Genomic DNA, 22,467 nt, shown 5'->3' on the forward strand with positions numbered 1-22,467 from the left:
TCATAGCTTCAAAAGCCTTGCTCACCTCAGCACTTCCACTGCCCCACTTGCAGCACAGCATCTCATTCCACCTGGCTTCAGAACAGCACCAACTCAGCTGAACACAGCAAAAATGTTATTTGGGACACTGGGGTTTCAAACAAAAAGCCCACGGCCCACCCTGCAGACACTCATGCCACTTGGAAATCCTGCTAATTTTGTCAAGTCTTGTACCAAAATCTCTTAAGAATATTCTTCACTTAACCTCTTAGGAAAGGGAAACAGGCTCTGCTTTTCAGGAACTGCTTTAGTCACTTAGAGAGACCAGAGTTTTACAGTGACTCCCAACAACCTGAGGCTAAAGGGGGGACCCTGCACAGTCTCTCTCTACTCATTCTCATTTTATTACCTCTTCCCTGTGCTGGTCCCACAGCTGTGTTGCTCCAGGGTGTGTCAGTCTAGTTTGCTGCCAAATCTGCCAGCTGGTTCTCTTCCAGCTGGATTCAACCATGGCCAGTGTCTTGAACTAGATCATTGGATGGACACATGATCACTAAACCTGCCAAAAGGGGAGATTGAAGAACACACTGATATCTGCGTTATCCAGGGATTGACCATACCAAGAAATGATGGATTTCGCGTTCTCCTGGCAGTTTGGTCTAGCAATTAATAACTTCCCTGACAGATACATTTAGACGTTAAAATGAGTGCAAATAGCAATGTGATTTACCTCAAGTTTTAGACAGGCTTATTCTACTTAATGTTGCATTTATTAGTTTACGATAGTGCTACATAAGCCAAACTCCATAAAAGCATTTAAGTGATGGGAAGTGATGGCAAGTCCAGCCCACCTGCAAAAATCAGGATACAGAAGAACAGATGCATATTTTTACATACTGTGCTCAGCCCTCTTCTCGAGACATACACATTATTGAGAACAACCAAAACCAACACCTACAGAAATACAAAAGGCATCTCAGTAACAGGTTCTAGCTGCTTAGAAACTATTTTCTCTTTAAAGGTATTATTAAATCAATAAATAAATTGCAAATTAGAGTTACAGCTTAAAAACAATATTTAATGGCTGGCTTAAAATGGATTGCGAGGGATAAAAATACCCCTTTAAAAATACAGAAAAAGAATGCTGTTAAATAAGTTTCGTGGATCATGAACACTTAGGAAAAACAATTAATACAGACGCTCAGAAGAAACTTCTGAAATCTTAGCGCAGATCTAGTGTAAAGTAACTGCAGGTTACAATGGAAAAGGAAAAATACTCTACATTCCCTGACTCCAGGAATTCAGTCCCATCCACTCTCTTGCCCAGAGGTAAGGATGCAGCCAGAGTGAGGCCATCCAGCTTGCTGTTGTGATGGCAAAGCTGGCACAGGGGTTTGTCCCCACCAGCCAGCTCATCAGCTCCCAGCAGGGCTCACAGCCACGGGAGCCAGGGCAAACCAGATACAGGCACTGCTCAGCTCGGGCCCCTTCCGGCAGCCGCCTGGAGTTATCTCTGAAGCACAGCCTGGAACTGCACCCACCACGTGACTTTGGGACAAGGGAGATTATATGCAAAGCAGCCTTAAAACAAATCTGTTCATAGCTCAAGATACAAGTTCAAAGTTAAGTGATGAGATTCTCCTTCACTTCATGAAACCATGGTTTTATTTCTTTAAGCAGCAAAGATGGACTCTTTCTAAGTGCCAAAGATGCATTGAGAAGAAACAACTAGAAACATTCTGACAAGTTTGCTTTTAAATATTTCCTGAAAAATGAAGAAACAGTGCAACTTGGGGAAATAAAACCACACTAAGAGGAATGAAGGTATACTGCTAATTAAGCCACAATTGAACTGAAGAGTCAAAACTGAAGATAAACAATTTCTATAGGGGCCAAGTTGACAACTGCTGAAAGTGTACTGCAGCTGATACCAGCATCAGTAGCATCTTCATCCTCCTCCTGCAGCCATGAGCTCAGTCTCAGTTTTTGAACAGCCAGCCTGACTGAAAGCTGACTCAGGAAGACAGGGAAGTTTCAGATTATTTGGTTTATACAAGCAAGGGAAGAGGACAATGCTAATCAGCCAGAGGTAAGCAAAGACTCAGACTTAACTTCAGTGCCAGCTTTAAAAGATCAAACTATATCCACAGTCAAAAACATTTGACAATAGCCAACCACTTAGAAATTTTATCAAAGAGGCAGAAACTGATGACATAAGTCTTCTTTAAATAGTAAGGCAAGTTTCCAGGAACTCTAGTAAAATTGCCTTATTTAAAATTAAAGTAAAAATCATTAATAACTCCCATCCACAAAAATCTATTCATAGTTGCTGCAGAAGCAAAAATAATGAGATTGTCTAGTACTGCTTAATTTCAAAACCATTTGCCTGTAAATGACAAAAAGTTATCATGTTTACAGTGATTTACTTACTGTTAAGAAACAGTGCAATCTTAAACCATTTAAATAATTTAAAGCAACACTTTATCTAGTTAAAATAATGAAAGCAATAACATTCATTTTGAGTTCTTTAAGAATAATGTTAAGTTTAAACTCAATTTGCAATCACAAAGCTCTTCAGCACTAAGTGCAGAGCAGCTACAGCCCTCACCTGTAACACCATAGGTCAGCACTGAGCAAACTGCTGAAATTAAAGGAAAATGCTTAATTTTTTAAATTATTCAAAATATTATATTCTAATTTATTCTGCTGAAAGCAATCCTGGCCTAATACAAATTTCACAGAATGTTCTGAGTTGGAAGGGACCCACAAGGATCATTGAGTCCAAGTCTTAAATAAATGACCCATACAGGGACTAAACTCATAACCTTGGTGTTTTCAGCACCAGGCTCTGATGAGCTGAGCCAATCTCAGGGTCATGAGCATATTATAGGCAATAAATATTCCTTTTAAAAAAGTGAACTTTAATATTCTAAATTACCTCATATTATACTCTCTACAGTGAACATCACCCTGAAAGTGGAAAGACTTAACTCATTTGGCAGACAGACACATACTGTGGTTTTTCCTTCAGTCTGATTTAGGACTCTGGCTAGACTTAAATTTTTGTTCAAAAATATCTACAATGTATCATTTCTGAAAAAGAAGTATTTAATACCGATTGTATTGGAAGAAAGTCAATTCTACATGGAAGTAATGAAGTAAGACACAATCCCACCCAAAAACTCTTGTTGGCATTACTCAGAGAAAGTAAATAGCAGTGCTGGTGAAATGAAGTCTTAAATTTATGCTGGGAAACAGGGAATAATTTAGGGTAAAAGGAAACTTATTAATGTGCCAAGAGTTCAGACCAGAAAAGAGGCAACTGGAAAGGCAGTTTTAGTGTTTCAGTCCTGCTGCCACCAGTGCACCAGGACAGCCATGGGTGATGCTCAAGCAGGGCTATACTTCCACCACCACTGCATTGGAGAAATCTGTTTCTCACCACCCCACATCCAAAGCAAGGGACAGCAAAGGCTCAGGCATCACCTCCACCGAACACTGGGCACATTTTAGATCATTAGTATATTCACAATTCAGAGCAGAAACAAAAAGCAACATCATGGAAATAAAAAGTATCAGGAAAGAAAAAGCTGAATGGAATTTAGCTACCTTACAAAATACAAGATGCCAGTTAAAAAAAAGACAAACGAATACCAACTTTAAAAGGAGTAGAAGAAAAAAGTTGAATACCTGCCAAAGTCTAGAGACACATTTTAAGTGCCCAGGTAGCAATCACAGCTGCTAAAAATTGCTACACCCCAGACCCACTAGCAACAAATTTCACCTGATTGACCCACCAATTCTGTCAAGATTATTTTAGTCACTCTAAGCATTTTCATTGCTGCTCTTTCCTAACAAATTATTTTTATCAAGCCAGGTTAAGGAACTACCAGACCAGCAGTTATATGTAACAGCATCTCCAGGGAAGCACAATGAACGGGAAGAGCAGAGCTGTGACAGCCAGAGTGGGACAGAGCAGGCAGCCGCCTCACTCAGCCGCACACAGCGCAGCGTGCCCAACCACACGCTTCCTGTGTTTACGCAATAAAAACCCACTCAGGGAAAAAAAAAACAAGCACAGGCAGATAATGGAGAAAGCCAGTGAAGGTGAGGATAATTCAAGGGCAAGGTCCTACCTAGCTGAAATTAAAGCTCTTAAGAACTGCTAGAAAAAAGAAACTGCAAGAAGAAAGCAAGACAGCAAATATAACTGCACCCCTACATGAAGTTAACTCTTAAAGAACATGAAAAATTCTTTTCATCAAGATGAAAACACGATCAATACTAAATAACAATCCAGTAAAGGTGACCAGCACCTGGAATGACTGGCACAAACTAGATGTAGGGACTTTCAGTATGAAGACATCAAATAATCACCCACCATTCCTCAAAATACAAAGGAGTCTGGCAGAACAAGGAGCAGTTTTGGGGCAAAAGAACCTCACACTGAAAGGATGTATTTCCCCCATGCATTCCTATATATGTTAAACAAGGACTCCCACTGTCACAGACAGTGGTGGTTGGCAAAAACCACAGGGGTTTTTTGAGCCCCTTAGGGAGGGACAACCACGGACTTGAACTATCTATAAAAAGTGATCTGGTGAAACCACAAACACCTCTGAGAAAGTTCATAAATCACTAACTGCCAGACCAGGGGTTTTATTAAAAGAAAAAAGAAAAAAAAAAAAAAAAAAAAAAAAGAAAGGAACTTTCCACAACAAACCTGCTTCACATACTCTTTTCCTCCCTGCCTGTCTCCACAGTCAGGACTCTCAGCACAACAGTTCTTAACTTCTTGGGGGAAAAAAACCCAAAAAACAAAAAAGGCAGCAGCTGAGCTGACAGAATCTCTAGCACCTTTTGATACAATTTCTACTCTGTCTTGACCCAAAGTCAGGATCTTACTTCAATTTGGTTTCCCAGTAGCTTAGGCAAGTAACTTCCAGTCAATTTTACATCACACTCCCATATGGTTTTGTCTACAATAAAGAAAATGGTAGTGAGAAACCACTTTGCTGATCACCACAAGTACAGTTGGTCAACATCAGGCTCATCAAGTACCTGAGTACAGAAGGGTTTAACAACTTGAACTTCTGATTGTCACTTTACAATAAAGTCTGACTGAAGCTCAACTGCACATCCCACCTTACATATTTCTTGGTAAAAATACCAGCAGCAGGACTCTTCATCTATGCTATCCCATTTGTTTGGGGGTGTATGGAGTAAATTTTTGGTTTTTGGTGGGGGAATTATTCTGTAAGGGTTTTTTGTTTGTTTTTGAATTGAAGAACAAATCCTGAAGTAATGTTAAAGAAGTTCTTGGAATACTACTGGTGAATACTGAAACTGTCACAGTCTCCATGACAATATGTTAAAAGTATTAAGTCTGCTTACAAAAATCTTCTAGATTGTTTTTGTTGCCAACATGAAGTTAGGAAAAGGCATCACACAAGTTTAATGTTCAATGAACTTACTCTGTAGACCAACAATATTTATACTTACTCTGTTGTCAATGAAGAAGTCTATGTGGCTTCTTAAAGCATTCCAAAATTATAAATTTTTCTGAAGATCACATGCAGAAAATTCAAATATACTAACTATACTAATATATATACTAATATATAACCACAAATCAAAGTCTGCACAAATTTTTTGGAAGCAAAAAGTTGAGGGCATGCATATAGCTAAGAAGATACTGACAGATGTTCAGTGGATTGCAGTGTTCTACTGTGGCAATTTATCAGCTGCTTCTGGAATATTTCCTCCCTAGTTATAAAGCTATATGAAAATTAGCTGGAAGCTAATCTCTCCAAGTTACTATCAACCCAAGACAGCAAAAGACAATTCGAACAAATAAAATCTTTTCTACCTAGAACATCTGAATATATTTTTTCCTTTTAATCTGTTTATCAAGCTGTTTCTAGAGTCATAAACACATGATTAATCTGGTGCAGAAGGCAGAGAATTATAATGACAGGGCTCAAGGATGTCACTGGACATTACCAATAACTTTATATGGTCTTGTGTGTCTCACCTCTGATCACATCCCCCTCCCCATCCTTCAGACACCTGAATGATATATGCTCTTGAAACATGAATTTCCAGCTACCAGAACATGAAAGAACTTATTTCCAAGACATTCTTGGAACTTCTGCCCTTCTCTTTTTGGTTCCTCCAGAGTCATACTGGCTGTTCTTACTTCATAAATCTCAAAAATCCTTGAGTTCATCAAAGATACCTCAACACTCTCCTCTAAGCTATCTCTTATATGTAAAATTGCTTCCACAAGTTGACATAGAAGACAATCTATTATCAAGAGACAGCTCTACCATGACGCCAGTAATAAAATAATCAACTAATGTATTCTGAAGGTAAATTGTGAGGCAACTACTAATTACAGTGAGTACAGAGCAAGCTACAGTTACTTCTTTTTCCACTCTTATTTTTAGTGATGTTCTATTGTACATTCTTTTTGACCACATGAAAGAAATACTTGGAAATCTGAATAAAGGACAAGACCTTCAGAGAAAATCTGTTTAAAAGGCTCTGGGATTATCATACAATCCTTTCTAGAGCTTGGCCACCATCCTGGCAGGAACTGCTCTGTAACTCCACATACATACAAATTGTTATGGTAACAAATAACCCACACAACAGCAATACTTGACAATGTGTGCACCCACTCAGTTCACTCATATCTAGAACAATAATAACATGCTCATTATGGTCATCAGAAGAGGATTTCCTTTAGAAAAGGAAACTTAAGGACAAAAATAAATAAAACCATGTCATAGAATAATCACATACAATCATAAACTGGACTCAGCCCTTATACAGTATTCCTAACAATACTAATTGAGTATACTAAGGATTTTAATAACCCAAACCTACCATATGTCAATCCTGAGGTATTTGTCATTTCAGCATTACAGCCTGAGTTCAATACATTTAATTAGCACACTAAGCCTTCATGCTGTAGGAACTACCATCACAGGCCACTACAATGACCTGGGCAGACATTTCTCACTTGCAAATGAAACAATGCAGCCCGAAAAGAAATGAAGATCAAATCTTACCTATTCTGAATAATCACAGAAAGCCTCGAAAAGTGAGATGTTTGGTTTCTACCAGAATTTAAAACACTAATTTCATTTTATATTTTCATATTTCATTTAAAATTACTTAAAGTCTGCTTTGACTCCATAAGAGAGCTTCCACTGAGATGAACACACAGAAAGCCTATCTTGATAATCAGCAGAACACCAGCCAGGAGGAGTGCTTCTTGCTTCACAACTGCACGTTTGATCTGCAAACCGTGCACTTCTTCATTTTTATGCACAACAGGGAGGCAGAAAAGCTATCCAAAACCCAGGTATCCTTCCCCTTCAAAAGCTTTACTCCCGTTCTGACGGAGCACGTTTGCACACAACAGCATAAGCACACAGGGCACTGAAGCCACTGCCACCCGCGCCCCTGCACACACCCTCCAGGAGTACACCAGTGTTACACAGCACAGCAGAGTGAAAGCACCAGAGACAGACAAAATGATCCGCGCACCGTTTTCGACTCCAGCGAGGTCCAAAGTCCCTATAAAAGGGAAGTCGCTATAAGCAGAGGGGTCTCAAGAGTGGTGTCTAAGTCACTCGTTCATACTTCCCTATGCCGACGCTTACACTCAAAATTAGATCCATCACAACTTACTGTTCCCAGTGGGAACCTGAACTGGCACATCCTGAACACAGGAACGTTCCCAGTAGTTTCTACGCTCCCTCTCTTTAAAATACAGTGAGTGCTTCTCGCCTTGGTGGGGAAATGAGCGAAGACGTAGCTCAAATTGGCGTTCAGTGGAAAAAAATTTTACAAAAAAGGCGAAAAGGCTGGATTTAAACAGAAGAAGTTTTGTGCTTCACCAAGCTCCTCGTCCAAGCCGCACCAGGCATTGCTATACACCTCGCTCTCCCCACCGAAACCCACGGAACTCCCCGCGCCTCCTCCCAGCCCGGGCCCCTCCGCAGCCCCCGGGACCGGCCGGGCGGGACGAAGCGGCCCTGGCCTCTCCAGGAGGGAGCGCTCACCGAGCACCTGCCGCACTCGCCGGCCCGGCAACTCCTCCACCGGCCCCTGCGTACCGGCACCGCTCCTGCCCCGGGCACCTCGGGGGCTCCCCGGGGCCCGTGGTCCGAGCCCTCCCCTCAAACAAAGGGCGGCGAAGGCGCCCCCGGAGAAGTGGGAAGAGGGAGCTGGTCCCGCCGCCCTCCCCGACGCACTCACCCATACTGCGCCCGCCCGCCCAGGCTCGGCGGAGCGGCTCCGGGTCCCGCCGACGCGCTCAAACCGGACACTGCGGCTCCATCCGTGGCGCTACAGGCGTGGAAGGGGCGGCTCCAAGCCGCAGGCGGCCCGGAGCAGAGGGGCCGCTCGCCCGTCGCGTCCCGCCGCTCCTGCTGCCGCCTCAGCCGAACTCGGGCACCGGCGGCTCCGCCCCGCCCACGGCGGGGGGCGCAAAGTCCCGCGAGAGCCGCGCGCCGCCACCGCCCCCGCCCCCAAGCCGTTGCCAGGCTGTGGTGACGTCACGAAAACGGCCCCGCCCCCTGACCCGCCCCTCAGGGCAGGGACCGCCCCGGCACCGCCCTCTCGCCACACCCTCAGCATCCCCCTCAGCGCTCCTCTCTTCACCGCCCTCATCAAACCCCCTCCTCATAACCTCCTCACAGCTCCCTCATCACTCTCCAGTCAGCCTCCTCACAGCTCTCTCACAACTCATTCACCACCGCTCACAGCCCCTTCATCCACCTCCTCATCACTCCCCTCATCACCCCCTTCACATCCCTCACATCCCCCACAGCCTCCTTCATGCAATCACAGAATAGGTCAAGCCCGGAAGGGACCACAGTGGTTCCACCTTCCTGCTCAAGCAGAATTACCCAGAGCACACAGCATGGGATTGTGTCCACAGTTCTGGAGTATCTCTAGTGAGGGAGACTCCACACTCTGGACAATCTGTTCAGTGCTTGGTCACTGCACAGGGAAGAAGTTCTGCCTCCTGTTCAGGTGGAACTTGCTGGGATCAATCCCTGCCCATTCCTCTGGTGCCACTGCTGGATCCCCATGGAGCAGAGCCTGGACCCTGCTCTGAGCCCTCCCTGCTCACAGGGACACCCAGGGATGAGGACCCCTCTCAGTTGTCTCTTCCTGAAGCTGAACAGCCCCACCCCTTCAGTCTTTCCTTGTAAAAGAGATGTGCCACTCCATCATCTCCATACTCTCCACTGGACTCACTTCAGGAGCTCCGTGTCTCTCACAGAGTCCAGAACAGGACACAGCACCCCAAATATGCCTCAGCAGGGCTGAGCAGAGGTGCAGGATCAGCTCCCTGAGGTGCTTCCAATGCTCTTCCTAAAGCACACAGGATTCCTTTTGCCTTTTTGGCCTCAAGGGCTCAAAAACAGCACCACTCTCCTCACCACTCCCTTCACTGCTGGGGCCACCCTACATTCCTGCCCTGCTTCCTGGCACAAAGTCCTCCTCTTCCTCTGGGTCTGGAGCACAAATCTTATGAGGAAAGGCTGAGGGAGCTGAGGGGGCTCAGGTTGGAGGGTGACTGCACACTGGAATGGGCAGCTCAGAGACACCATCCCTGAAGGGATGTTTAGCAAAGACTGGATGTAGCACTTAGTGCCAGGGTCTAGCTGACATGGTGCTGTCTGGTCACAGGTTGGACTGGATGATCTGAGAGGTCTTTTCCAACCTAACCATCCCCTTGGCCAACGTCATTAACATCATGCATGTGTTTATGGGCTTGTACACTGCTTTTGAAGAGTTTATAGGGTAGGGGTCTTTTCTGTTGGGTGGGGTTTTACTTCAGATGCATGTTGGAAAGTGCTCCAAGCTATAGCGGGCTACCCCTGTTAAGGTTTTTGTGGGAAACTCAGGAATGAATGAAACAAGGTTTTTGTGGGAAACTCAGGAATGAATGAAACAACTACTTAGAACTGAAGCAATTTAAAGAAAAAACCCTGACCCTGAGGCCAAAAGGACAAGTAAACATGGTCTGGTTTTGATGAAAATCAGGGAATATAACACAGCAGGGCTCTCTGAAATGAAAATATTCCCTCTTCCTTGTTACAGACATCCTTTTATGAGTAGTTCCAAATGAGCTGTTTCAGCCAAGCTCAGGACAAAATTAGCCTGGAAAGAATGTCAAGTATTTCCAGGAGTCAGCTTTTGCTTAGCATCTTTCTCATGGCACAGAAAGGGAAAATGAGTCAGATCATGAGTACTAAAGACAAAACATGGAGTCTGAGTGTATAAACAGGTATATATCACATTTTATTATAGTATTTTATCTGCTTCACCATACTCTGAGGCAGGTGTTTCAATTTTTTTCAACTGCAGAGTTGGGAATGTACAAGTCATAGTCAGAATTTCCTTGATGCAGGTGCAATGTTTTGTTGATAAATGGCCCCACGATACTACCCTTTAAAGGAGAATTTATTTTTTATAAAACTACAACCCTCCTGCACCCCCAGGTTTAAAGTAGTTAACAAGAAGAGGAGGTTTGGCACAGAAAGGAAACATCAGCCTTAGAGTTTGAAATCTCTCCCAATAAAAATTCAGAAAATAACTTCCATGAGAATAAATTATCCTCATCTGTCTAAAGTATAACTTTTTTCCCCTTCCTTTGTAAAGCTACGTGCTAAAAAAAGAAGGATAAAGGATAAGAGGAATTATAAATTTTATCTGATGTAGCAGTTTTTACTTTTTCAAACTCTGCCATTAAGCTAATTGTGCATAAACAAGAGGTGAGAAATAAATATCAATAGTGTACATTTTTACAGAGCATTGAAGGAGCACCATGTAGTCTTCTTTCTGGAAGCTTCTTTCTGGAAGCTGGCCAAATTTCATTGCAGTTCGTATTCACTCATGCTGACAGAAAGCTGCCTTTGCCCCTCCCTTCATCCTAGAACAGGCTGGAGAGCAAAGCCCTGGGTCTTGGTTCTTATACCGTGGACAGATAAAATAATGGCTTTGTGAGATTCTGTTTTATTTCAACATGCCTTGATAACTCTGGCCAGGGCTGGCTCAAAGTTTCTTAGCAGCCTGAGTAAAAAAACTGAGTTTTATTCTAAGCCCATCTGCTCCAGTGATAATGCACCAGCATCTGCTGGTCCTGTGCTTCAGTCTCCATCCTCCTTCCAGTACCAGTGAGGCAGAGAGGAGCGAGCCCCTGTGGCTGCTGAGCACGAGTCTTTTTCCCTGTGGGTGTCTGCCTGTGATGATGCTGAATCCATCACCTGCAGCCTGAGCAGCTTTCTGTCTCAAGCTGGGCTGTGGCCCGTGAGGTGTGTGGCCCTGGCAGTTGTGTCTGCCCCAAGCTTTGTTGAGTTTGAAAGGACTTCACAGCACTGAGGTTTCCAAAAGTACAAGTCTGCTCATGTGTGACTCAGACCAGCATCGGGACCCGTATTTAGCATTCTCATGTGAGTTGGCAATTGTAATACATATAAAGAAAATACATCTGTGCCAGGCTATTGACTATTTTCACTCAACTGTTAAATCACAAAATCACGTGATTACTTCATTTCTTTTCTCTGTGCTCTATGTCTGGTGGCATGTGCTAAATGCTTATTTACCAAAAATTACCTTCTAGATCACCTACAATGTGTTCCTTCCTCATTTTCCATTTCTGTTAAAGCTGAAAAATTAAATAAGCCATTTTCCCCTGGATATTAGTCAATAATTGGTATTTATGTAGTCCTTTAAAAGTAGTTTTACTCATATTCAGGCAGATATACAAGGAACAGTGACTCTTGCTTTTTATTCAGACCCTCCTTTTAGTTCAAGGTGTAGAGAATTGATATTCTAACTCTATGTAATTATAAAAGTGCATTTTTGTTTCAGAGTATCTTCAAATCCAATTAGGTTCCCAAAAATAACACAATCGTCTCACAGATTTGTTCAACAAAACTTTTTAAAATTAAAGATTAGCATTTCAAGTGTTTTATGATTGAGCTAAATAGAATATCTGGATTTCTACTTTGCTTTTGAGAGAGGAAGAGTTGTGACATACTTGCAGATCAAGATAATATCCACTGTTAACGTCAGTAACTGGTATAATTTCTTTTTACAAGACAGATCATTGTATAGTTCCTGCTATGCAGGTTTATAACAAAAGATAAGAATGATACAATTTGTCACCACTGGAGCTGATTTCTTTTCTCTCACAAAAAAAATAGTAATAATGAGAATTTTTCCCTGGTACTGTTAAAGTGAACTTTTCACTTGACCTTTTTTGCCACTGTGGTCATCTTAAAATTACTCCAGTATTTCCAAATAAAGAAACCTAAACCAGGAACTTTAAAGCTTCTGTCTAGAGTGTAAAAATAAAGGAACTGACTTTTTTTTCCAAAAAAAACCTGTGTCAACTGTTACCACACAGTGGTTTCATGCACATTTGAGTGGCACATGCATTGTAATAATTGTACATTCCCCTTTAACCAAATAGTCTGCTCCCAAACATTCCAGCTGAGCTGATTTTTTTATGCTTTTAATTCTCTAATGCGTTTTTGATTGCAGCAACTTCTTGCACAATGATATCTGTAAAAATTGACTGGAAGCAAGCAGCCTCTATCACTAAGGAGTTAAAGAGTCTGGATGGTAAAATTTCACCTTTTCTTTTCAGCAGCAGTTCCTGCCAGGTAACAAAAGTACTGAAAAAATAGGATTGTGTTGAAAAGTTTAAAAATTATTTGGATGAGCAAACTCCCTCTGCTGGTTTGAAGCAGCAGCAGATATATTTCATTTTAAAACATACAAACCGGGAAAATACTCATTCAACACATACAGTACTTTTCCCTTCACTCCATAGTCAGTGAAGAGTGAATCTGTTTATTCCACAGAAGGAGGCAGGACTCTTATTTTAAAAAATAAGGGAGAAAATATAAAACCACAGAGCAGTTCTTTTTGTAAATAAAAATTGTGTCAAAATGCAGACTTTCAAGCAAGGGGAAAAAGAAGCTTGCATAATAATATTGAACCAGTTTTTGGATAGTTTTTACCTGTTGTGGAGGTGGTTGCATGGAGCCTGTCCAGAAGAGGGGATGGAGCTGGGGAAGGGTCTGGAGCACAGCTCTGATGAGGAGCAGCTGAGGGAGGAGCTGAGGAAGCTCAGCCTGGAGAAAAGGAGGCTCAGGAGGGACCTTCTGGCTCTGCACAGCTCCCTGACAGGAGGGGACAGCCAGGTAGGGGGTAGGCAGACCAAGAGGAAATGGCCTCAAGCTGTGCCAGGGGATGTTCAGACTGACATGAGGAAGAATTTCATCAGTGAAAGGGCTGTCTGGCCCTGGAATGGGCTGCCAGGGAGGTTGTGGTATCACCATCCCTGGAAATCTCCAAGCAAGACTGGATGCAGCACCCAGTGCTTTGGTTTAGTTGGCAGGGTGGCACACAGTCAAAGGTTGGACTCAATGATCTTGGGGGTCTTTATCAACTTTAATGATTTTCAGATTCTATCATTATTCAAAGAAGCAAAGCAAACTTTGTTTTTCCTGTTCTTCCTACCCACTGCAGACACTCCATTAGGGACACCTTAGCAGCTACACTGGGTCACAGGCTGGACCCTTTGGGTACAGCACAGCTCCTTCCAGCCAGGCCAAGAGCAACTGGTCACAGGCCATCGTGCAGTTGATTGCTAAAGGGGGATGAAAAACTGTAACCAGCTGGACACAGCAAAGATCCCCAGAATACAGCCAGTGGCACTAAGGAATTGGTGGGGCTGTTTTTCAGGCTGTTGAAAGAATCATGTGCCGTATTTTTGAAACCATGGAATGTGGGTCAATGCTGATCTGTAAGAACTCTATGAGAACTGCTGTGCAAATAACTGCAAATGACTTTGTAAACCAATCATATTTTGCATTCTCACTTATTAAACAAGCAACCAACCAAAATGAGGGAAATTATATGAATGCTGAAGTTTATCCTGATTTGATTTGTCTTTGACTGGAAACTGTCATGGCAACACCACAAACATGGTTTGTTTTTTATTGGTTAAAATCTTAGTTGGAAAAGTGGAGGAACATCAGCCAGCGGAAACAAATTCCTCTGTCCTTTGTTTCAACTCTTGGTCTATTTCCTCCATTATTATCAACCTCCTCAGTCAATGATGTTCTCTTTGCTATATTCAGTTCACACTTGACTAGGGAGTACTGTTCCTTTTCCTCCTGTCATTTCTTTGCCACATGCCAAAACTCCATTTTGCTGGGCTGAGAACAAGACAGGGAGCCAGGACAGGTTTCAATTCTGTGGCCTCATTGTGACATATAAAAATACATCCTCTAAATAGAACTCCATTTGATTTAAACATTGTTGTGGATGGCAGCTTGTCCTGTACTAAACATTTTTGAAGTTCTGAATGAAGTATTAGAAATGTCACTTCTGCACAGGTATGAAATAAAGTACTTGGAACTGTTGAATCTTGAAAGAAAAGAACTGGCAGAGGGGGAGATGTTTGTGAAATTCAGGCTAAGTACCAGAAAAGATTAATCATGTTTCTGCCATGAGGCCATTACAGCAGCAGTCTGAAAGAGGAGTTGCCTACCCTGATGACAGCTATTATGTTTTTTCTGTGACCTCTCTTCTGTGGATGCAATTAATTTATACTGGGCTATTACAACTAATTAAAACAAAGCTGCAAACAGCAGGGAATGTGTGGAGCAGCATTATGCTGATAAAAACCAGTTCACATGGACATGCAGTCATTAATGGTACAACCATTGGTGGAACTTTATGTTTCAAAGATATTCTGTTTGATTTAAACACAGGAGAGTTTTCATCTCACAGTTTGTACATCACACTGTACTTAGGAAGAAAGAGAAAAAAAGAAAACTGTGTTTTTCACTGGCTTTTTTCCCCTCTTCTCTAATAACAACCGTCTACCTCCTTCCTTTCTAGGTGCATTTGGCATTCTGCATTTGTATTATGTCCCTTTGGCAGCCCCGGTTTGGGATTTCCTTATATTAACATTTAGCACAAAGGAATCTCATCTTCAGGGTCCAATGGGCTAATGGTTTCCTTCGGCATCTGAATAAATCAACAGCTGTGGCCTTCAGCCATTTTGTCTTTCCAAAATAAAAGGGGAAGCTGCTTCTTGTTGTAGCAGTTCTCACACATGCTCTACGAGCAGGATACAGAGCCTTTTTTCTGCAGAGATGACTTCGCACAAAACATACAGAATTAGCAATGTCGTTTTCCCCTCACTCGGTCAGTAACAGCAATGTAGTCCAACTTGAAGCGACCAGAAGGTACAAAGTTTGCTCAAAAGTCAGTGAGTTTTATCAAAACATTTGATACAGAAATACTCGTATCACAGAAAGTGCACACATGTTATATATGTGCCTGCATTCCTGTGCCACAGGCAGGATGATGGAATCAACTGAAAGTGCTTTTGTTATTCAGTGACAGTCACCGGTACAGGCCCTTTGTGCTGGCATTGTGGCTGCCAACAGCAGCTGAAGCACTGACACAGCAGCTGGAATGTGTCACTGTTTGACCCTGAACTTCTCTTTCTGGCTCTCTCACTCCTGTGCCAGTTCTGGTGCTCATCTGATGGTTGTGCTTAGTTAAGTTCAGTTTCCATACCTGGTAGGAAAATTTAAAGCAGGAAATTGTAAGTCTTTAGATCAGTGTGGACTTGCAGTTGACCTATGTCTAACTGAAATTTTTAAAATTCCAAATAAAACCAGTCTGTCACCAAAAGCCTGGATTAGGTGCAGAAACTCTGCACAAACTACTTGCACTCAGGGTACTGTTTTGGGTGTGATTGTCTTGGGGGTGTGTTTTGTGGTTTTGTTGTGGATTGTTTATAAATGGAAGTACAGCAAAGACATACCCTGAAGGCTCCAGGACACAAAGACACAGTTTTCTCTTGAGAGCCTTTATGAGAAAGGGATGTGAAGTTACCTGTAAGTTTACATTTTTCTGTATTGATTTGCCTAAGCTGACAATGCCATGAGCAGGGTGATCCCATCAATACCCCAGGCTTTCACAGAGGGGCCAAGACAAAGCAGTGCAAACACACTTCATGCCTTAAGCTCAGCACAAAGCCTCTTCTCTCTTCATCGTCCAACAATGTCAGATTGTCGTTAATTTTCTTGAAACTGGCAGCCTTTTTGTGAGTGCTGTTCAGCCCCTTTGGAGTTTATAAATAGCATTCCCAAAGGGCAGTCATTTTGTATGTCTGTGGAATTGCCAGAGTTGACCAAATACCACTGTTAGAAAATTCTATAATAAAACACTATTTCCCCTGACAGTCACACACCCTCACCTTCGGTTATACCAGATGAACTGTATGTGCTTCTAGAGTCAGTAGATGCTTCTGTGTGGTGTATAATTGTTTCCAGCAACCTACTGAACTTTACCAAAAAATGTTTCCTGCATTTTTGGTTCTGAAAATTATTATGTAAATAACAACCAACAAAACCATTAGACATTTCTACAATGAAAACATTGCCCAGTGCTAGAAAGGACACACATCTCTCCCTACTTGACCCCAGAAAAATAAAACCCTATAGACTATTCTTTTTGCTGTTGTCAAAAAAGTCAGAATTATGATTGAATCTATTAAATATGAAATATTTTCAATTAGAAGTGTAAGCTCTCCTCTTAGTAAGGTACTTGTGACTATGAAGAAGGGCCCCTTGGCAGCACTTTGAAAGCTTTCACTGGTTATTTTTTTTGTTGTTATGTATAGTAAGAACTTAGATGCTTATCTACATTCCTGCAGGCTTGTATATCCTCTCCCTCGGGACACTGATGCCTGCTGCCAAGAATACACATCAGGTTTTCTAGAGAGGCAGCAAACTGAGCCAACAGCACAACAGACTGAGCACTTAAGAAGCACCTGATTGCCTTATATTTTCCCTCCTAAGAAGTTAAAGTACTGAGGATTATTCATTTCACCACAGTGAAAAGCAGCAGAATATGAATTTTCACTCATTGGCTACAAGTGTACATTTTGACTCTGTATTCCCACTTTAACTGTTATCAAAATCTCAGCCTGAAAGAGGAAAAGCAGCTCCTATTCTGCTTTCAGAGCCAATGAAGTTAGAGACACAAACAGAAGATGGTATTTACAGCTTGACAAGTAAAATGTTTCTGAATTCCCATTCTAAGTGGGATGGTGAGCTGAGATTATTGCTACTTCTCCTGATAAATATGCAAAGAACTGCAAATTTTTTGTGTGCAGAGAAAAACACCACAAAGTTAATACAGAATAGTTAGTTGCATTTTTGGACTTACATTTGCCCATTGGAAAATGCAGGGGGGATGTGCAACAGAGAAGGGGAACGTGCTCCAGCATGTCCCTGAGTTACCAAAATTTATTATCAAAGATATTTGCAAACCTGAGTGTTTTTTCTAAGGAAACAACATTTAACTCACTCATCAGCTGATTTTTGAGTTGATTACCCACAAATTTGGGCATGGGTAACACATACTTATCCTACCAAAAGTTGAACCTTTAGCTGGCATTCTCCCAAAAACACCCACTCAGAGAACAGTTTGCAGACACAATGTTTACTATTCTTGTTCACTTCTCCATCTGTGTTATTTCCAGCCCAGACTGGAAAATCAGCATCTCTTCTTCTATCTCATTTGTCTTTCTGCCTTGGCCCTTCACATCAATTTTTTTCTTTTTCAGAAGTTCATGTGAATAGTTATCCCAGAGCTCCTGCTGTACTCAGGAACTCCCAGTCTCCATTCATTACCTTTTGTCACAAACAAGAGGGAAAACAATAGTTTTGTTTAAACACACTAGTCTGCTAAAGGATCATATTATTTCAGAGTGAGCTCCTAGAAGATAGAATTGGTCTGATTTAAGGGCAGAGAGCAACCTAGGATTAAAGGGAGGAAATTTCCTATTTCAGCCATTTTTAACACCATAGTATCAGCCCTCTGTCATGTGAAATCAGAATTCCAAAACTTATTCTTGTTCCAATTTGTAATTAGAGCAATTTGTGCAATGAATATTCTAAAAGCCACTTGCTTCTAGGGAAAGAAAAACGGTTTAAACATTCCATGTTTTTCTTTCAGTGTTTGTCTCATAACATGTCAATAAAGACCAGATTAAGGGAGTTTAGTTCTTTAAAAACAGTTCTCTGACATATCAGGTGACTTCTCTGTGATCCCTTTTCCTCTCAATGAGTGAAAAATCCAAGTGTCATTGACTGGAATATTCTTTTGGATTTAAGATCAACAGTGAAGAGAGGTTCATTTCATCTGCTTTTAGGTACATACTTCAGCTACTCTGCTGATACAGATTCACTTCTGTGAAAGAAAGAAGCAGGCACTGATGGGAAATAGTTCTTCGGATCATGAAATATGTGCCTGAGTGATAAAAACCCTGGAGAGGTGCCAGCATCTTTCTGGTGATTGTGGAGGGAAAACACACAACCACCTTAGACTTTGGTGACTGAAGTCTGATAAAACAAATGCCATCATACTAATTCCTTTTGCAGCATCTCTGTGTTAGTTTTGCCTTTAGGTTCTGCTAAACCTGTTTTCCTTGCAAACAAAATCAACAATGCAGTTTGGACAATCCAGAATTAGATTTAGTTCATGACTAAAGCTTACAAGCAGCACTGTTCAGAGTCAATACACACAAAATGATGGTGGATGTGCTTTGACTGGAAATTAGAAAAGAGGTATTATGGCAAAACACTGCCATGATATTCTGGAACAACATTCATACAGGAGTTTGGAGAGAAGTGACTTTAATGGCTCTCAGGATGAAGCTTGTTCCTTCTATATAATGGATTATTATTCAGTGATTTGCTTTAGTAGCAGGAAAAAGGACTTGGTTACATTATTTCCCTAAGTTCATGTATTAACACACACATATAGAATGTATGTTTGTATGTGTGTGTGTGCTGTACATATTTATTCATCTTCAGAAGCTCTGGACACAAGGGTCAAGTTTTTGCCAGCTCATGGAAAACAAAGGGCACAGGCACTTGTGTGCCTTTATAGGCTGATAGGATGCACAACATGGCTTTCCCTATTCCCATTTTGCCTTTGACATGCAAACATCCAGGAGTAACTCCAACACAGAACACAGGTCCAGAGCAAGATTAGCATTGCCTTTGACATGCAAACATCCAGGAGTAACTCCAACACAGAACACAGGTCCAGAGCAAGATTAGCAGTGCCAAATCTGAGTCCGGGTGACAGCAGTCATGGCAAAGATCTCAACAAGCTGGGCAGTCTGCAGTCTGAAGTCATAGAAAGGATGGATGGAATTGTTTAGGTTGGAAAACACCTCTGAGATCAAGTCCAACCCTTCACCCAGCACTGCCAAGTTCACACAACCACTAAACCATGTCCACAAGGGCCACACTCACTCGTCCTTTAGATATCCCCGGGGATGGTGACACAACCCCTCGCCTGGGCAGCCTGTTCCAATGCTTGACATCCTTTCTGAGAAGGTTTTTTTTCTTAATATCCAATCTAAACCTCCCCAATGCAACCTGAGGCCATTTTCTTTTGTCCTGTCACTTTTTACTTGAGAGGACAAAGCACCCCCCACATCTGGCTACAACCTCCTGTCAGGGGGATGTAGAGAACGAGAAGGTCCCCCCTCTGCCTCCCTCTTTCCAGGTTTAGCATCCCAAGCTCCCTCAGCTGCTCCTCATCAGACTGGATTTAATAATGTGTTATCACAATCTCACTTTCCCCCTGTTTCTTTTTTCCCAGGAAGGACAGTCTTCAGATTGCCAGAAGGGCATCCTTAAAGGAGCAGCTAGAGGCACAGACCTGCACTAATGACTATAACTCTCTCCTGCTCTAAAAGGAAAAAAAAACAAAACAAAACAAAAAAAACCACCAAAAACAAAACAAAACAAAAAAAAAAAACAACAACCCAACAGGTGAAATCAGGAACTGAAATCTCTCGGCTTTGGCTGCGGTCCCACAGCACTGAGTTCCCACCCCAGCCCAGGAGAGCTGGAACAGTGCTGATTGACAGCTGCTGATTAACCTTGCTCAGGCAGCAGTGATACATGCTATACACAAGCCAGACACTTAAATTGTATCCACTTGTGCAAGCTGTGGCTGAGAGTATCCATTTCTGTGACACCGCCAATCCAGCACCTGCCATAAGTGTCTGGTTCAGAGCAAGGGAGCAAAGGGAAATCCCAGTGACACATCTTCCAGCTGCAATCCCAAGGAGGTGTCACAGGAGGACAACAGAGTACCTCTTCTGCAATGAAGGAGTGGGTGTTATTACGAGACACATAAAATATGCAGAGGGTTGAATCTCACCCCTACCAAAGACAGGAAAGAGACACAAAATATGTCTAATTTTACTACACTCTGGGGTTTTGCTCTACAAGGTCCTTGAAGAAAGTTGTAGTGGGATGAGAGTCATGGCAGTATCTGGCAACAGCACAGTAACTTCCATTAGAAAATGGATGCATGTGATGTAGTAATCACATTCTCCTAGGCTGCATTTGCAAGGAGGGAGGGAGGGAAAAAAAAAAAAAACAAGAGCCATTATGTCATTTTTACATAGTTACTTCTTTTCTTAGAAAATGAGATTTTTATTCCTTCTACTTGCTTATTTTTGTCAGTACAACAGCACTGCCCTATGCAGTCCTCAGTCTCCTATTCCTCTGCTGTGTCGCCTTTCATGTGTATTTGGGGTTTTTTTCAACAGCTTAATCTCCCTTTGCCCATACCATTTTCCTCCTTTTCTTCCTCACCTCCACATACACTATTCAGATTTGTTTAAACTATGTATCCATTTTAATTTCTTTCTGTAAAACCATTTACAAAAGGGTTGATATCTAATGCAGTTGTCTGTTCTGCGTATCTTGCCATTTGTAGGAAATGCTGATGATTTTTGTAATAAGCTTCAGCATGATATTTGTCTTTGAAGCACCAGCTATTCACCTGCTGCCTTAAAAACCTTCTCAAGTCATTCCCCAAAGAGGTTATAGCAGTCACAAATGTGTTATAACTGCCTGTATTTTTGACTGTCTAATTTTATAAGTCGCCTGGTTTTCATAAAGTAACTTCTACTCCCGATCTCAGACAGTCTGCACATGGGAGCACAGCTTGATCCAAGCAGCAGTGAGGCAATACCAGAGCAGGAGAACAGACAGCTCCATGGTCTGGGAAGGCAAAGTAGCTCCAGGCACAGATGGAAACCAGAAAAGCTGAAAAGACAGGAGGTCAGAGGGAGGAAAAGGCTGATAAGGACTTGTAGCCCACCCAGCAAACACAGACCAGGGAAAAAAAGTCCTTCTCCAGGAAATGAGCACAAATGTTGGAGAGGAAACTTACCTCACACAAAGGATTTGTATCAGATAGATCTGAGCTGAGCCTTGGAGACAAAAGCCTGAGGTCTACAGGAGGGAACTCCACTCAGAAAGCTCTAAAAGGATGGCAGCCTGGAAAGAGGGAGTAAACAGCTGGAGTCTGGAAGCAGGCAAGGTACCTAGGGAAATGGATTAATTATTGTGTTTGAGGAAGCCATCTGGAAAACATTGGATTTTCATTTAAGTTCTTTATATTTGGAGAATTTCTGTTGAAAAAAATAAAGATAGTAAAAAGACATGAGAAAGGGGAGGAAATTACACAATTACTATAACACAAGAAAAACCTGAGCCAATTCAGCAAGCCAAAACAGGCCTGGAGTGACTGGTCTGATCTTTCACAGCTTGTAGCTTTAGGACATGAAAATACATAATAAACAAGAGAGAGAAGGAATCATGGTAAGGAGGGTCTTGGGAGAAATTTGGTCTTGGGGTAGAAATGATTGAAGAAGAGGAATAAAGGTCAAAAAGGGACTACTTACTAGAGGAGCCAAAAGAGAGAAGGAGCTCGGGTTGGCTGAAGGGTTGCTCAGAATTGAGTCATCAGCTGTTTTTTATCCTGGGAGGAGAGACCAGGCATGGAGTCTGCCCAGTGGGGTGTTAGTACTGGAGACACAAACCCTTAAATTACAGAAGGAGACTTCAAATTGTTTTACTTTGTTTGTTGCTTAATAATATTTACTTTGTTAATTGCTTAATATTGCTTAATAGGACAAATGCTCCTGGTCATTACATCCTATTTCTCCACCTTTAACAAATCTCCATCATTTTAAACACAGTGATTCACTAATGTGATTGGAAAAGAAATCTTCTCAGGTGTCTGGGCTGGGACTCAAACCAATCTTCCCAACAGTCCTTCACTGATAATCAAAGCCATCCCCTATGGCTGCCATCCAGGGCCCTCCAGAAATATTGTAGAAAAGCTGAGAACAATTTTATGGTTTACTTGGCTGTTGGAAAAAGGCTGCAGCTGCATTAAGTACTGTGAAACATCTGTCCCCAAAAAACCTGCTCCCAGAAGTCCTAAATATGGGAAATTACATGGTCCACAATTCTGCCCAGGATCAAATTTTATTCCAAGAATTACAAGAAAACAATGCTAGTCCAGCCCAGGTAGAGA

At 42.0% G+C, this 22,467-nt stretch overlaps 1 protein-coding gene and 1 long non-coding RNA gene across 2 annotated transcripts in view; both read right to left on the bottom strand.

The window, feature by feature from the left end:
* Nucleotides 1-8,459, bottom strand: part of CD2AP (CD2 associated protein) — a 77,468-nt gene extending 69,009 nt beyond the window's left edge. The window contains exon 1 of the mRNA XM_015623015.3: nt 8,251-8,459. Coding sequence (XP_015478501.1) covers nt 8,251-8,254 — 4 coding nt within the window. The 5' untranslated portion in view covers nt 8,255-8,459. The remainder of the gene's footprint in view (nt 1-8,250) is intronic.
* A 12,520-nt stretch (nt 8,460-20,979) lies between these two features.
* Nucleotides 20,980-21,921, bottom strand: LOC117244006. The gene is made up of 3 exons (XR_004496288.1): nt 21,830-21,921; nt 21,316-21,469; nt 20,980-21,188 (listed from the first exon to the last, which is right to left on the bottom strand). It is a non-coding gene; the product is annotated as an uncharacterized LOC117244006 (long non-coding RNA).
* Between the last annotated feature and the right edge of the window lie 546 nt (nt 21,922-22,467).

The sequence above is a fragment of the Parus major genome, chromosome 3, assembly GCF_001522545.3.
Source record: "Parus major isolate Abel chromosome 3, Parus_major1.1, whole genome shotgun sequence".
Taxonomy (NCBI): domain Eukaryota; kingdom Metazoa; phylum Chordata; class Aves; order Passeriformes; family Paridae; genus Parus; species Parus major.